Source organism: Larus michahellis, chromosome 4, assembly GCF_964199755.1.
Source record: "Larus michahellis chromosome 4, bLarMic1.1, whole genome shotgun sequence".
NCBI lineage: Eukaryota > Metazoa > Chordata > Aves > Charadriiformes > Laridae > Larus > Larus michahellis.
This window is the reverse complement of record NC_133899.1, coordinates 77,551,608-77,568,704: the sequence shown is the minus strand read 5'-3', so window position 1 is coordinate 77,568,704 and position 17,097 is coordinate 77,551,608. Positions and strand designations below refer to the sequence as shown.

Sequence of the window (17,097 nt, the reverse complement as noted above, 5' to 3'; positions counted from 1 at the left end):
TATGGCTGACAACACAGAGACAAGATATTTTTTTCCCCTGAGAACCTCTATCTTCTAAATTTGGTAAGGGGGGTTGGTTTTATTTCCTAGAGTATGGGTGTCTCAGACCCTTTTTTTTTTTTTTTTTTAAGGGGGTCTCACACGGTCTGTATTGCAGTAGGGGAAATTTTGTGATTTGGGGGCCCATAGGTGCTGTCAGGCTGCAGTAGGAGGGAGATTTAGGCAGTACTAGTTCAGGAGAACTGCTTTGGCCATCCAGCACCTTGCTGTGATGAGTATCAGAAGTCTTTATATGTGGTTTTGGAGGGACCATTTTGGAGCTGGCCTTGCAAGGCTGTAGCCCAGCCTAGTCATTCCACAAGGTGTATTTGAAGGGAAACAGATGCCTGTTCTTGTCATTTGTGTTGTCCTGTAATGTACTTGAATCCATGCTCCTACCTTTCCAGTTGATTCCCAAAAATGTCTCCTGTGCTGCCTGGTCATAATGGCTAATTGTCCTGTTTTTGAAGATGCACAAAGAATAGGGTGCTGCAGAGAGGGTTTTTGGAGATGCTCTCTTTGTCGTGGGAGTGAGCTCAGGGCATGACAGTTGGAGGAGGAGCAGGGTACCTGGATCATCACCTCTGTTCCTCTTCTAGGGATGTTTGATGTTCCTTACCTTTTGCTGTTACAGAGATGCAACACTTTCCCTTCTATTTGTTTTTCCTACCTGCCCAAATCTCTGGACTGCCAGGTTAAGCTCTGGGACTACTGGCACTATGAGGACCTGTGGTATTGCTTTGAATGTGAAAGGAAGAAGAATTACACTTGAGATGCCTCTTTCTTATTTTTCTGTTACCCAGCCATTGATGCAAGAGCATCCAGGAGCACCCGGTGGTGTTGTTGGGGTGCTCCTGCACTCTGAATGAGGAGTGATGTGAGGAGAGTGAAGTGGTGGTGTGCCTGTGTTTCTGCCATCCGTGTATGTGAGCAGATGTTCTTGCAGGTTGACGGATTGTTGTCTTGCCTTTCACAGAGCCCAGCCCAGTCCATGATCTCAAGGTGGAATATGTTGGTGTGACTTCTGTCAACTTAACGTGGTCAGTGAGCGACGCTGCTTCCCCATCCTACACGTACAGGATAGAGGTTGTAAATGCTACAGATGGTACCTTGCTTTGGAACCGGACGTCCAGCCTCACCGAAGTCGAAATTACTGAGTTAATCCCTGGGACGTTGTATCATTTCACAGTATTTGCAGCAGTGAATGACAGTCAGACGGAAGGAGAAGGGGTATCCATAGCTGTGTATACAAGTAAGTCACAGTTTCTTGCAGCTCTGTTTCTGGTGGGCAGCTCAGGGCTCTGCCTACCTGCCTGAGGGTTGAAATTTAATACTGTTGCAAGCAGAGATGCTGTGTTTGCCTGCCTGCAGACATAGATGTTTACGTGGAAGAGACATAGCATTCTTTTTAAAAACAAAGTACAACAAAACCCCTCAAAAACAGCGGTTGTTGAAAGTGGTCACCAAGGCCTGTGGCGCAGTGAAGGAACTCTTCCTGAGAACTGGTTTCTCTGGCCTGGGATTTGTGTGGGCAGTTTTTCTGCCTTCACTTCTTCGAGGATGTGGCCTCAGACCCTTATTTTAAAGGGCTCCCACGCAGAGTGAGTGTTGTGCCCAGGGAACTTTTGTGATTTGGGGGCCAGAGGCTGCCATTGGACTCCCAGCAGGAGAGTGAGCTTTAGGCACTCAGAGCCCACCTCTCTGTATTGCCAAGCCAAAACCCAGGGAGAGCTGGCACCGTGGTGACCTGTGCTTGAGCTTTTGAATGTGAAAGGAAGAAGAATTACACTTGAGATGCCTCTTTCTTATTTTTCTGTTACCCAGCCATTGATGCAAGAGCATCCAGGAGCATCTGGTGATGATGGTGGGGTGCTCCTGCACTCTGAATGAGGAGTGATGTGAGGAGAGTGAAGTGGTGGTGTGCCTGTGTTTCTGCCATCCGTGTATGTGAGCAGATGTTCTTGCAGGTTGACGGATTGTTGTCTTGCCTTTCACAGAGCCCAGCCCAGTCCATGATCTCAAGGCGGAATATGTTGGTGTGACTTCTGTCAATTTAACGTGGTCAGTGAGCGACGCTGCTTCCCCATCCTACACGTACAGGATATTGGTTGTAAATGGTACCTCGCTTTGGAACCGGACGTCCAGCCTCACCGAAGTCGAAATTACTGAGTTAATCCCTGGGACGTTGTATAATTTCACAGTATTTGCAGCAGTGAATGACAGTCAGACGGAAGGAGAAGGGGTATCCATACTTGTGTATACAAGTAAGTCACAGTTTCTTGCAGCTCTGTTTCTGGTGGACTGTATTTTGCTGTGCAGCTCAGGGCTCTGCCTACCTGCCTAGGTGTTGAAATACAGTATTGTTTCAAGCAGAAGTGCTGCACGTGGCCTACCTGCAGTCAGCAATGTTAATGTGTGGAAGGGGGTTCTGTGGGAAGTTTTGTTGCCTTCTCTTCTTTGTGGATGGGGGTCTCAGGTCCTTATTTTGAATGGCTTCCACACAGAGTGCATTGTGTGCCTGGTGGACTTCCCCAATTGGAGGCGCCCATGGCCTCAGCTGGGCTGCAGGCAGCACTGTGCTGTGTGGCTCTCAGCCGCACTGCTCTGCTCAGTTCATCAGCAAAGAGGAGAAGGTTGAGGTGCTCTTGCGTTCCTCGTGCTAGGCTAGGCGTTGTGGCCATTGTTTCCCTTGTTGTAAATACATGCTGCTGTATCCTTTCCTTCGCTTTGTCCTATTTTAACTGAGGTGCAGGGAATCTGGCCCAGAGCTCCTCCATTGGGTTTCCAGAGGTGCCCAGGATGAACCCATTAAGAGAGTCTCTGGTACTGTGAAAGCGTTGCTTGCCTACTCGTAATGCTCAGTCTGTCCAAAATGTGGAAGCATGGCCGTGCCTCTGCTTTTTCTGTCAGAGTTTGTCAGCAAATATTCATGAGTGTTGATGGAGTCTTGTCTTGACTTTCACAGAGCTTGGCTCCATTTTCCATATCCAGGCTGAGTATGCTAGTCTCTGATTTTTCCCATGGAGCACAGATGATACTACACCTACAGGATAGAGATCCAAAGTCATGGTTCCTCCTCTGGAAACCAGACATCCAGTGTCACCAGAGCTGTTATTACAGACGCAAACCCTGGAACCTTCTGTAATTTGACCGTATTTGTAGGACTAGCTGACAGTGTTACTGAAGGAAAAGAAACATTTATAAAGCGCAGTAGAAATAAATCCCAGTCACTCACATCTATCTTTTAGCTAAATCTGTTGCTTCCGGTACACAATTCTGCTTCTTCTTAGCTTCTTAAAATAATACCCCTTTTTAATAACAGAATAATTTAATTCATGAGTCTTTTACTCCTATATTTGGAAGTAGCAAATACCTCTTTATCAGGAGAGGACATAAATTTGCTGTGGGTTACAATTGTAGAAGTTATAAGAGTTTTGGTCTTGAAGGCCAAGTTTTAGAATGCGTTTAGTTTAGAGGGACTTCTCAGTGTTACTGCTACATTAACTTTTTTAATACCTTCTTGTATCTGGTCATAAGGTTGCAATTTTTATATTGTGTCCTATAGGACTCTTTCTCAGTAAACCTGTCTGCAGGGGAGTTAGCACAGAAGAGGTCTGTGTACTTTGTGTGCTAAATATTTCTCTTCCTCATAAGGTAGCAAGTCCTTGTAGGCAGTAGCTTCATCTTTTTGAAAGTGGAAGGGAATACTGAAGTCTTACAAACATTTATGCACATGACTTACAAATAGCTTTTTATATTTACTATAGTACTTGATTTCTTACTTCTCTCTCTTCCTTTTTTTTTTTTAGCTCCTGTCCCAGTGAATTCATTTCAGTGTGAACCAGTGGCCAACCAGTCTTTTCTAATACTGAAGTGGGAATGTCCTTTTGGTAACAGTTCTGAATTCAAAATTTTCATATGTAAAGGTGAATGTAAAGAACAACGGACTCCATCATCCTGCATGAAAGAAGAATCAGAGCAAACCTTCAGAACAGAATCATTAGAGTATTTCAGCACCTATAATGTTACTATTGTAACTCTTTCAAATAGTTCTGCAAGCCTTCCGGTACAGAAAATGTGTAACACGAGCATTACTGGTAAGCGTTAAAATTCAGGAATGAAAGATATTGATAGGAACAAAATATTAACTTCACAATTGGAGAATACCAAGCTTAATATGCAGTACCTTATCAGCTTGCAGATTATGAATAAAACACTACATTCATGCAAAGCCTAATGTGATGCACAATAAATATGCATTGTACTTGTTTGGAAATTTTTTTTTATCAATCATTAAGGTACTAAAAAATATTTCTGTTTATAGACCCACCTGATCCACCAGAAGCTCCTTTGGTCAAGGCCGTCAGCCACAGCTCGTTGTCTGTTGAATTCTCTGATTTTAACTCAACGAATGGACCGTTAAAAGCCTATGCAGTAATGATCACAACAGAACAACAAGGTAAGATGTTGTTATATTATCTCGTAGCTGTGTGAAACAATTTATCAGGCAGCATTATGTTTTATACTCTAAATAGTTGTTAAATGGTTGGAGAAAAAGCTGACTCAGTATTTTCATTCACCTTTCAGAAATCATAAGGCAAATACCTTGCTTATTTGAAGTCACTCCTTGTTTTCAGAAAGCCACTGTTTTCACTCACATTTTTCCAGCCTGACTTATCCTTGTGTATAAGTCTCATAGGTATTGCCACTGTGCTGTTGGCATCTTGATTTGCCAGTGATTCCTGCCACGAGCTTTGAAGTGTGGGGTGGTTTTCCCTCTTTTCCCCTCCTTCCTTCAGCTGGAAGATACCTGGAGTAAGATCTTCAAAGAAAACCAAAACAAAACCCAAAAAATGCCACAACCAAGTGAACAAAAAAAAAAACCAACTCCAAAACCAAAAAACTTACCTGCTTCTGATTTTCCTTGAAACACTATTAACTGAGAGAGATGGAGTGCAGGTAGAAGGCTTGAATAGCATTGTCAGCATTACATGCCATTGGAGGTTGAATGCTAGGGAAAGCAAGAAGGTAGTCTATCAAACTCACCTCCTTAAAGCATCGAAACAGAGAAATGTCTTTAATTGGTGAATGTCTAGTGATAAATTGTAAAATTGGGAACTTACCTTTGCAGGGTAGATTCTAGTTGAACTAATTTTCGTTTCTGCCAGAATACTAGAGGAATAAAGCAGCTGATGGAGATAGTTTCCTCAAAGTGGGATTTGACATTCATGCTTATCCTTTGTCTTAACACTGGAAATTCATTTTGCAGCAGTTTGACTGTAGATCTTTCTTCTGTGGTTTTCCATAGCATATATGTCTAAGAAATGTCCATATTTATTTATATAAAGAGTATATCAGCGCAGAAAATTACTGTTTTCACGTGCCTACTCAGCTGCCCCAAAGTTGCTGTTTTGAATGTGTCTCTTGCACCCAGCAACAGCTCTGCTTGTAACTTCAGCCATTCCTGTTTAGCCTTGCTGAAATTCAGTACGTTCTTCTGTGTGGTTTTGATTGCAAAGTATTCAAGAAAGAGGACTTTGAAGATGTGATTGAGAGAAATAAGGAAGGAAGGTTGCCTGTATTTATAATATAGAGTCTGAATGCTTTGATAGGGAGCAGAAAGCCATCCATATGACCAAGCATCACTTCAGCTTTTTGGTATGGAAATAACATTGATATGCTTGAGTTTCTGTCTTAGAACAGAAATCATTACCTTTAGGATAGACAGAGGGGACTTTATTCAGTTGCATAAGCAGTGGTGTCTAAGAGTGTTTGAGATGTCCTAGGGTGATATCCAAGACATCCACAAAGAGCTGCAGATACAACCTGGGATGTACGTCCTTTTGGAAAGTTAAAACCAAACAGAACGTATAACACATCTCGGATAGTATTGTAGTATTTCTAGGCAACTGGGTTAATTTCAACCTCAGCTGCATTAAACGTAACCAGACTAGTGCTTTGGAAGAGCTGTCTTGCACCCTGTTCCTGTACAGTTACAGTTGATGAGAGCTTTGCTGCTCGTGGCAGTGAGCCACCTGCTCACTGGTGGCAGATCAAACCTTGTCTGCACAACTGTAGAAGACTTACTAGAGCTTTTCCACCTTTCGGAGCTCCTGCAAGGCTTCTCATTTTTAAAGGTGAATTCAATACTGTATCTGCTTTTAGCTTTGTAAAGGCAGTCAGTAGAGAGCAATGTATGCAAATTTCAGTCAAACGCACAAGATTCTTCTTCCTCTCGCAACGCTTTGAATATTTACATCAGTTTGCTCATATGTTGTTGAACAACTCATAATTTGAGCTTGTTTATTACCTCTTAGGTCACATATGCCTCAACTGTATAATCTGCACCAAATTTCTAGGGTTCATCTTCTAACAACAGACACTGTAAAGTGATGCTGTTCTGCACATGGTGTCCTGTTGGTCCACTGACTGTGGTGGCATGTTCTTCTTAGTGTTCTGGAAGAGAAACTGTTCTGATCGCTGTTTTGTCCAATGCTTGTCTGTGTTACAAGAAGGCAGAAATTAGCTCTTTTGTCTCATAGATTTTAGGTGTGAGACTTCTTGTAAGACACAGCAAGGAAGTATAGCCCATGACGAGTTCAGTGTTACTCTGGATGACTCCTGATGTTGTTTGGGTAGCATGACGTTATCAAATACCGATTGACTTTTTCCACACTGTTTGCATTGTACTCTCTACATATGATAGTCAATAGAGTGCGTATGTACCTTTACAGAGAAGGTCCACTGTGCACAGTAGAAGTAAAACCAAAAATAACAGTGGGGAGTAGAGAGGTAGTTCAGTAAATTTTACTGCACTAGGAGAGATTTCTGAGATTGTCTGTTGTACTCAGCCTTTCATTTCAGGCAATATTTATGGAGTAATGACAACTGTAGTTAATGTGACACCCTATTACCATCTCAGCCACTGTGCCAATTGGTGCAAAAACAGTGAATGATGTATATCACGTATGTCCTTGTTTTTTTCCTGAAGATTGTACATCTTTGAAGTCTAAATTGAACAACACGTACAAAGACTTCAAGAAGAAGACGACATTCACCTATGTAACATATGTCATAGAGCCAGAGCAGGCAAAATCACCTTCTTTCCATTCTCAGAATGGTACAAACATCATTAATGTAGGCAAGGGAAACACAATGTATGGCTACGAAAACGGACCATTGATTCCACTTCATTCATACAGGTATTTATGTCAAACCACTGTTTCGTTAATTTTGATGCAGTTGAAAACTAAAAGATTACAGATCTTGCTTAAGGCTGTTAAAACCGTGTAACGTACCTGGGGTTTTTTTTCTTCTCCTTTATCAACAGGGCAAGTGTTGCAGGTTTCACTAATATTACCTTTACTACGGACAAGATCATTGTGGGGAAAGATAGTTATGTATCATTTTCACCCTGTTCTGAGGCGGTTTTGCTACCCCAGGATCCAGGTATAGTTAATGTCAAATATAGGACTGGAGGCTTGGTACGTACGCAGTGTGTAGAGATTCCTTAATTATGGCAGGTTTCATAATAGCAAAACACCCTTTGGTCTCTCTGTGATGGAGTGTTTCTAGCTTTACTGTGACACTGCTCTGTAAATTCATGCCTTGCTAGTTTTGCAGGTGACCTCTTTTTTCCATGTGTGACTTCCACAGTGTAAGTAACCAAAAGCTGCGCTACTCACAGCGTGCTCAAAGAGATTGGATGACACACTGAGACTTTGGTACAGAAACAAGTAGCAAAGAGCAGCTGATGTTCTGGTAAATTAGAAATGGCTATATTGGAATGCAGATAATCATTCTTCGATCCAAATTTTTTTTTTGATTTATCATCCTTCGTTTATTATCCTTAATGAGCTATCAGTACTGGTACTGCCAAAGGACACAGTAGAGAAAAGATGTTTAGCAGAGCATGCACTGTCACTTGTGAGGTTCTCTTGTAGCATGTTGATTGAGTTAAATCATTATCAAAGAGGTAAATCAGTAATGAGTAATACTTGTTCTCTCTCGATCAGGTGTTATCACTGGAGCCGTTATTGGATGCCTTTTAGCTGTCTTGGCTGTAGTCACTATAGGGGGTTTCATATTCTGGAGAAGGAGAAGGTAATGTGTGTTCATTATTGTATTTGTTGTGATGAGGAACACCAGTATTTCACTTCTGTATCTTTCGTCTCTGTTTTATACGCTTCTGTCATGACGCTTTAAAATACATTCTATTAAAAATCTTTTTTGTATGTTACAGACTAGAGTTGATGTATTGAACTAGTTAAATGACTTTTTTCAACCCCATACTTAAGTAATGGGTTAAGACTTGTTTTGTTGAATTCTTCTGAATTTGTGCATGCTGATGAAGTAATTCAGTCAGAAGTGAGAAAACATCAGAAATTATTGTGCTAAAAGACATATGTAATTCTATCTTAGTTTTATTTTAAATTACGCATTAATCACGCTTTTTAATTGCTTGATGGCCCGTCACATGAAACTTCCATTGTGGAGTTTCCAGGAGCTGATGAGTTGCCTAGGGTTTGAACTGGTCTCTGGTTCCAATCTTTTCCAAATAATCTGGGACTTAAGAGTCCAGAAAGGCTTTTTCCTGCTTCTGATCATGTAGTACATCCTTTCTAAAGAGTTAGCTGTAGGGCCCTTGGTCCAATTTTCTTAGTTTCTTTGATTAACTGCTCGTATTTTTAAAAGTGTGTCCAATAGCTGTGAATCATAATGAGAAGAGCTTTCTTTAAAACTAGGAACGCTTATTTTCATTCAACTACTGCTTTCATTACCACTGTAGAACACTTACTGTAGGGATTCTGGGACGAGTAGCAATTCTTCTGCAATGTTAGCTAACGATGCAGATCCCTCAGAGGTACTTCTTCCACCAAACTATGTGCTTTGTGTTCAGGCATTATACTCTGGTTCAAATAGAAAGAAACAGTCCCATTGCACGGCACCACTGAATGAAGGATGAAGTTCTTACTGCAGGTGTAAGGTTTGCCTCAGGAGGGGTTTTTGCACGGAATGAGATGCTTTAAAAGAAAATGTTCTGAACTTCTATAGAAATTCTTCAGGCACAGGAAATAGCTGTCGTCATAAATCTCATATGTGTTGTATCAAATTCTACTGTGAACCTATTGTGTTGTTTTCTTTTGCCTTTTAGGAAAGATAAAAGAAATACTGAAGTGTCCTTTTCTCCAATTAAGTAAGTCCGTGTCCTTCCACACACTGTTTTCTGAGCTCAAGTGGTAATTGCAAAACTTACTCTGGACCCCGATACTTGTTTTCTGTGCGATTTTATGTAGAATTTTTCAGTATTAATTCCTCATGGAATTTAAAGACTCCAGCCTGCTGACTAAAAATAATCATATTGATCGAGACTTGTAAAGCTGCCAGAGGGATTTGAGTGCTTGCTTCATGAATCTCTATTAGACAAACAAACGCTCCACGCCATTTTGAAAACCAAGATGTTTGAATGAAAGGCAGGCTTCCGTGCACATTGAGGAAACAATCCAAATTGTTGATAAAATGCACATAGGCAAAATTCTGCCCTGTGGCCTGAATTTTCCTTTGCTTTATGACTGCTTTGTGCTGTGCCGTTAATGTGGATCACATAGAGATTGTAAAAGCTAGCCATGGGAGGGTAACCACAACATGCTGGAAGTCACAGGCAGTGCGACTGGATCACGTTATTGGTTCTTGCACCAATTTTTGTGTTAATGGAAAGGCATGGCCAGAACATCCCATGAAATCCTACCTGTGTAGATTTTGATAGTTGGCATAAAATGCACCAGGGAATGGAGCCAATCTGATGGGAGTACAGAAGTGGCTGACTGATGTCTTCTGTAATATTCTTCTCCTGAAGGATGCGTGATTCTCTCCTTTGTTTAACAGATCAGTTAAATGCTATGCTTGATATCCTGTCCCCTGTAAATGCAGTTTTGTCGCTGCTACTAACAGTCATGCTTTCATTCTTAGATTCACATAGTGAAAAATACAGCTGCATGTGTCTAATCAACCTTTTTTTTCTTCCTCCCACCCTCCCCTGAAGAATCAAGAAGTAAGTAAAGCACACTTTCTAACACATTAACTGAATTCCTGGTTTATTTACTTAGTACCAGTTACTGATACATGGCTTTTTCTCATTGTAGATCAAAAATGATTAAAGTGGAGAACTTTGAGTCTTACTTTAAGAAGCAGCAAGCTGACTCCAACTGTGGTTTTGCTGAAGAGTATGAGGTATGTGCCCTCAGTGGAGAGAGCTTCATGACAAACAGCTTTTGAAAGGCAGATTAGTTTTCCGATGGAGTGTATGCAAGGCTTACTGAAGGGGAAGACAAGACACCTTTATTATAGAGATTACTTCTTTCCCTAATTCAGCTCCAAATTTAGTTGAAGCACGTGATAAATACTTCACATCCTGAACATTATCTCTACCTGTGATAGCGTGGGCTGCTGCTCAGAAGTCTCACCAGAACCAGGATTTCCAGAGTTATTGCCCTAGTTGCACTACAGAGTTATCCTAGGGAAAGCTATTTAACTTCTCTGTGCTTTGTTTCTTTTATTGTTTTTGGGTTTTACACAGCAAGACAGGTCTCTTGCTTATATCACTGACTCCTTGAATGCATAGGTGTGATTTGCAAGCGACACCTGTGAATAGCTTGAAGGAGCAGTCAGAGAAACAGCAATTACGATTTCCTTAGTGACCATAACTGTTTCTCTATGAAATGTGCTAAAGCTCAATTGTTGTAAGGTGCAAAAGACCAGAATCAAGTGTCAGTAAGGATTCTGTGTTGTCATGTCAGATGTTAAAGAATCTAAATTTTTTCATCTCCTTGAACCTATTAATTGACTTGCTTCATCTTTCCAGATCAAATTCTGTCCCTTTTATTGTACTTTTCAGGCTGGTGCTCCACCTTGCCTTCCTCTCAGATTTTGCTTCCTTGAGTCCTTTCATGATGTTCTTGCTCCCTTTCTCCCTGTAATGTCTGTAAAGCTTATGCTAAGTAGCTCACAGCCTTGGGGTCACAATGAGTGTGCAGTTGATGTCAGTGTCGTGTATTTCTGCAAAACTGTTTCTGGGCTTTTAAAGCTATGCTACTATTCCTACATTCTGTATTAATCCCTTCTCTAGCCAGTTTGTCACTATCACCCTCTCTATAAAAAGCCTATTTTTATCATCGCTTATCCCAGTTTAACATGCTTACTTCTACAGCAGAAGCCAACAGCATTTGGAGTGTTTGTCTGTTTCAGTCACATGTTTCTGTGTGACTCCTCAACCAGGACCAGGTGCTCATGAGGCCTTCTTTTATTGTAGGAACTTAGGTCTGCTGGTGTTCATCAGCCCAAATTTGCTGCTGAACTTGGTGACAACAGGGGGAAAAATAGATACAACAACGTCTTACCATGTGAGTTACTCTCTTCAGTTTTGCATCTTCTACTGGTTGAGTTTTTAGGTGAAAAACCTTGGGTTTAGCTAGTCTGGCTTTAATAGTACCCAGAGGTTTCAAAGATGGATTAATGTCATCAGTTTCCAAAGGAATTAATTTGGGCTGCTGCTTTCCCAAAATCACTGTATAAGCAAACCTGAAGAGCTTTCCCTCAAGAATGTTCCCAAACTTTCCCCTCAAGAAATCTCCTTAAAGAACTTTCCCATAATGAAAATTTTTAATTTGCCATTTGTGAGAAACTTGCAGTCCAGATTGAAAAAACAGGAGGTTAACAGTTGACTATGGACAGAGGGATGTGCAGAGCTATGAGAAATATTAGGACCCTGCTGGCCAGCTTTGCAGACAAAGAGCCTAAGCCCTGCCCGGCTGTCTGCGTGACAGCAAAGTGTAAGAAGAAATTGAAAGGTGAACAGTGAAGGGTACTTAGGCATGCTGTGGAGGAAAAACATCAGCTGCAATGGCAGCAGGAGATAATTATCTGTTTTTCTCCAGTAATTAAAACTATAGTAAATTTTGTGTTGAATTAAAAATATATAAATATGCAAGACCAAACCATTTAAAAAAAAAAAAATAACCAGTATTGAGTATTCTGAATTTTTATCCTGGACAGTCGTTTTTCTGAAGGTTTTCATTCTAAACATTTTAAACTACCACTGTTTATTATTCCTGAAGTTTTATTCTTAAAATGCACATTGTTCTAAACCAACTTTTGTTTAGAAACCATGCATTAGATAAGCTGAAAGGTTCTAGTTCTAAGATTCCTAATTTTCTTTTCCTTTTTTCTTTCTGCAGATGATATTTCTCGTGTTAAACTTTTAGAACAAAGCTATGCAACTGATGATTATATTAATGCAAACTATATACCTGTAAGTTGTTTCATTAGCTGAAATTAAATATAATGTGTATTTTTATGATGTAGGCTTAACAGATCATACTGGTGTTTAAAATTGGCTTTTTATGTCTCATTGATGCAACTGTGTGTGTATATATACATTTATATTGTTTTTTTATTCTTTTTCTTAGGGCTATAACTCAAAGAAGGCATTTATTGCTACACAGGGTCCTTTACCCAACACTATGGAAGACTTTTGGCGCATGATTTGGGAAAGGAATATCTACTCTATTGTTATGTTGACAAAATGTGTTGAACAAGCCCGGGTATGTTTTTATTAAAACTGAACCATCTCTTGAAGATGGCTGGATCTCTTCTAATTTTGTTGTTACCCTAGTAGGTTGGAGACTAACCACTTTCTCTTAACAACTGTCCACTTACTGGAAGACTGTTTTCTAAATTAAATAAACACAATTTTTTTTAGCTTTTTTCCTATTTTTATATATGCTGACTGCTAGAATAGATTGTCTCAGGAGGGTTGTGGAATCGGTGTCTTTAAGGGTGGGCTCTTCTCCCTAAATACTGATTTTGATAGAGCTTCTCCTGTCCTGAGATAGGCCATTGGGAAGGATTGACATGCTTTCTAGCCTTTCTTCTGGTGGTGTGTTATTTAAAACTCAGTCAGTTGCTTCGTTGCTGTGTGTAATGTGTCTGACCTTGTAACTCTCTTCTTAGACAAAATGTGAGCAATACTGGCCAGACAAGCAATCGAAGACCTATGGTGATATTATTGTGACAATGGTCTCGGAGATTGTCCTTCCAGAATGGACAATAAGGGACTTCACTGTAGAAAAGGTGAGTGCCCTCTCAGCTGTTAGTTGTGTACAAATATCTGTAGGAGCAGTTTATCCTGTCACTGTGACTTCAGATGTCAAACAGCACAGGAGTGACAGAATGTAATAATTTCACTAAAATGTAATCAAATTCAAAGTTATCTGAGGGAAAAGGATAAGAGTGGTTTGGTTTAATTTGAGGATTTGAATGTATTGGTCTGCTTTCTGCCAAAAGCCTGATATAAACTCTTTCACGCCATTTACTGATAAGATTCTGGTGATATTTATGTATGTGCATTTGTTTATGTGCCCTGGCTTCCCACCACAGTCTCCTAGTAACATATTCAGATGTGGGAATGAGTTATCAGTAAAACCTTCCCTGTGGCAGAAAGGGCTCTGCCAGCAAAATCTAGGCTGCTACTGGGAATTGCCAATTGCCCCATCAGTGATCCTGAAGCTCACGTTTCCCTGAGACTTGCACCAAAACTTGTACTTATCCAGGTACTTGTAATGTCTGCTAGACTGCACAATTAGCCCCATCTCTGTAGCGAATTTAAGGCGGCAGAGGTGATCTTGGAGTGGTGAAGAGTAAAAGGAAATTATTTCAAAGTATTTTCTACCAGAGCGGAAGGAAGAGGGAAACTGATATATCATGAATCAAATTGCTGCACAGTTTGATACAGACATCTTTAATGAAGCTGAGCTTTGCCCATTACATATGGCAGGAAGCCCTACTGTTGCATCTCTGAAGCTTGTATATTTTCTTTTTTATAATGTATATTCCTCTAGTCCAACACACCAGAGAGCCACACGGTGCGCCAATTCCATTTCACCTCCTGGCCAGATCACGGAGTGCCGGAGACAACAGACCTTCTCATCAACTTCAGACACCTTGTTCATGAGTACAGCAGTCAAAATCCAATCGACTCTCCTACTCTGGTGCACTGCAGGTAGGAAGAACATGTTTGTGTCAGACAAATTCTTGTGGCTTTTCTTAAGAATAATTCTTTTTCAATGTGTTTTTAAAAAAAAAAAATAATAAAATAGAATCATAGAATCATAGAATTGTTGAGGTTGGAAGGGACCTTTAAGATCATCGAGTCCAACCTTCAGCCTACCCTGACAAGAGCCACTTCTAAACCATGTCCCTCAGTGCCCCATCTACCCTTTTTTTAAACACCTCCAGAGATGGTGAATCCACCACCTCCCTGGGCAGCCTATTCCAATGTTTAATAACCCTTTCAGTGAAAAAATGTCTCCTAATATCTAATCTAAACCTCCCCTGACGTAACTTGAACCCGTTTCCCCTCGTCCTATCACTTGTCACCAGGGAGAAGAGGTCAGCCCCCATCTCTCTACAACCTCCTTTCAGGTAGTTGTAGAGGGTGATAAGGTCTCCCCTCAGCCTCCTCTTTTCCAGGCTAAACAACCCCAGCTCCCTCAGTCGTTCTTCATAAGGTTTGTCCTCCAGGCCCCTCACCAGCTTTGTAGCCCTTCTCTGGACATGCTCCAACACCTCAATGTCCCTCTTGTAGCGAGGGGCCCAAAACTGAACGCAGTCTCCTTGCTTAAGGACATGGGCTGTTCACCTTGCCAAAGTAGAACCTTTGCCCCATGCTTCAGAAATCTAGCAATGCTATGTAGGTAGCAAAGCATGTGATACAAAATTTCAGTAGAATAGACCTTCTCTCCTAGCCTGGAAAACTTAGCTGAAAAAGTTGCCTTTTCAAGTGCTTTTATATGTAATCATGTGCAAGTGGAAGGCTGGGAAGCCCAGAAGCGTGTACTCCCTCCCTCTTGGTGGTGGTGAGAACCACCCCTCTGGGCTGCAGAGGTTTGTAATAGCTGTGCCACTGAAATAACAGAAGGCTTCTTACAAGCTTCACTGGCTCTTCATCAGGCCACCGGTGAGCAGGTGGCTGGGAGAGAGCAGTAACTAGCTTCCCTGTGTCATTGCAGTGCTGGTGTTGGGAGGACGGGGACGTTCATTGCCATCGACCGCCTGATTCAGCAGATTGAAATGGAGAATACTGTAGATGTGTACGGAGTGGTATATGATCTTCGCATGCACCGACCTTTAATGGTGCAAACTGAGGTGAGGCTGTCTTTCATCCAGCAGCGTGTTTCTCAAATGTGCGTAATAATCCAGGAAAGGTGGATTCAAGATGTGGCTCAGCATTACAGGAGGAGAATACTAAGGAGCAATCTGAAATTGGTCTTTCTTTAACTTCCCTCCTTCCTACCTCATCTCTTCCCACAGCAGTAGTTGCAGCCAGGGGCTGTAGTATGTCCAAGCAATCTCTTTACAGAGTACTTTGTAGGAGCTTGTGCTGTGAGTTTTATCTTTGTAGCTGTGAGCCAGAATTATCTTGAGTCAGGTGGTCTCGGTGTGTATCTTTTCTTTTGTGCTCTGCAGGAACACACGTGTTCCTCCTGAAATTATCACTTTGATCCAAAAAGGTGTGTGGATTAACTCAAGCTGATTTGGAAAAGGCTGTAAAATCTCTATCGTGAAAGTCTTGTAAGAGGGTGTCAGGCATGACGGTAAACTTGATCCTAGTTTTTTATGAGAGGTCGATGAGATGACATCATGGGGTCCTTCCTGGCCCTATTTTCTATGAACTATATATACAACTTCTAAAAAATACTCTATGATAACATTCAGCATAGTGCATCCAAAACCTATATCCAGGAGCAGAATCACTTCCAAAATCAGGTATTTTCTAGAAATGTTTTTACCCTCCTTTTTCTTTTTCTCCCACCAGGACCAGTATGTCTTCCTAAACCAGTGTGTTATGGATATTATTAGATCCCAGAAAGACAAGAAAACCGATCTTATTTACCAAAATGTGACAGCAATGGCGATCTATGAAAATGTCACTCCTGGGCCAGGCTTTGGGAAGGCCAATGGCTACCACGCATAGTCTGGAAGGAACACAGTGTCTCCAGGAGGTGTTACCTGCACAGAGGAAAGGGAGATGTTCTACTTGCATTTCCCGGGATCGTGTGCAGTGTCTCATGTCTGGCTTCTCCAGTTCTGTCCGCACTTGAAGATGTGATCCACAGGAGGAAAAACACAATGCTGGCAGGAGTCGCAGATTGATATTAAAAACAAAACAACAAACAATTTAAATTTAACAGAGGAATCTTGCTTTTTCTTGGGAATGTAACAGTGCTGATAGGTGAAATAGCAATTACAGTATGAACAGTGAACTAGAATTTAAAAATTAAAATAATAACACAAGCTTTTTATTACAATTTCATATTATTTCATTTACAGATACCAGGCTTGTGGGCTGTTTTAATATATTTAATTATAAGTTTCAGGAACATATTTTATCTACTGTATCTGGTTAGTTAGCTAATAGATATGTGCCTCTGTGATTTTTTTTTGTGTTCCTTTTTATTTAAAAAAGGAGTACAAACAGCTCCTTCAAATGGACATTTATACTTGGAAATTGTGCCTTTTCTAGTTGCTACTCTAGAAAAAAAAAAAAACCCAGCAGAGATTCTATTTTTGTACTGAAACTCTTAACACGGATTTTTAAATAAGGCTTATGTCAAACTTAACTGTAGTTGCACTCTTGGCAGGACTGTCCAGAAGTTTGGAGGTGAGCTTTGTTTTTGCATTTCACCACAAATATCCCCTGCCTTAATGTTTCAGTGCCTCTACTAGAGGAAAAGGAGTGTGCTCTGTCACTCCGAGCTTTAACTGTAGTAAAAAAAAAAAAACCAACAACAACAAAAACAAACCGACAAACAAACTGAGCAAGTGAACATGTGAATGTGTGTGTGGGGGTTTGTGTGGGTGTGTATGAAGGACAGAATAGCTCCTCCCTGTTCCTGGCTGATATTCCTGTTTTTATACAATTTATAATGATTTATTTAAAGGTGCAATATGTGATTTACTGAATAATGATCACTCTATTCTAATAGAGTTTTACTCAGGTTG

At 40.8% G+C, this 17,097-nt stretch overlaps 1 protein-coding gene across 1 annotated transcript in view; it reads left to right on the top strand.

The window, feature by feature from the left end:
• The window catches only part of PTPRJ (protein tyrosine phosphatase receptor type J), a 74,267-nt gene extending 57,878 nt beyond the window's left edge, over positions 1-16,389 (top strand). The window contains exons 9-24 of the mRNA XM_074585749.1: positions 1,016-1,291; positions 2,037-2,303; positions 3,849-4,136; positions 4,364-4,498; positions 7,031-7,241; positions 7,370-7,488; positions 8,055-8,142; positions 9,194-9,235; positions 10,182-10,269; positions 11,348-11,438; positions 12,273-12,346; positions 12,504-12,638; positions 13,048-13,167; positions 13,935-14,095; positions 15,105-15,240; positions 15,911-16,389. Of these exons, the coding sequence (XP_074441850.1) occupies positions 1,016-1,291; positions 2,037-2,303; positions 3,849-4,136; positions 4,364-4,498; positions 7,031-7,241; positions 7,370-7,488; positions 8,055-8,142; positions 9,194-9,235; positions 10,182-10,269; positions 11,348-11,438; positions 12,273-12,346; positions 12,504-12,638; positions 13,048-13,167; positions 13,935-14,095; positions 15,105-15,240; positions 15,911-16,069 (2,390 nt within the window). The 3' untranslated portion in view covers positions 16,070-16,389. The remainder of the gene's footprint in view (positions 1-1,015; positions 1,292-2,036; positions 2,304-3,848; positions 4,137-4,363; positions 4,499-7,030; positions 7,242-7,369; positions 7,489-8,054; positions 8,143-9,193; positions 9,236-10,181; positions 10,270-11,347; positions 11,439-12,272; positions 12,347-12,503; positions 12,639-13,047; positions 13,168-13,934; positions 14,096-15,104; positions 15,241-15,910) is intronic.
• Positions 16,390-17,097: the final 708 nt, after the last annotated feature.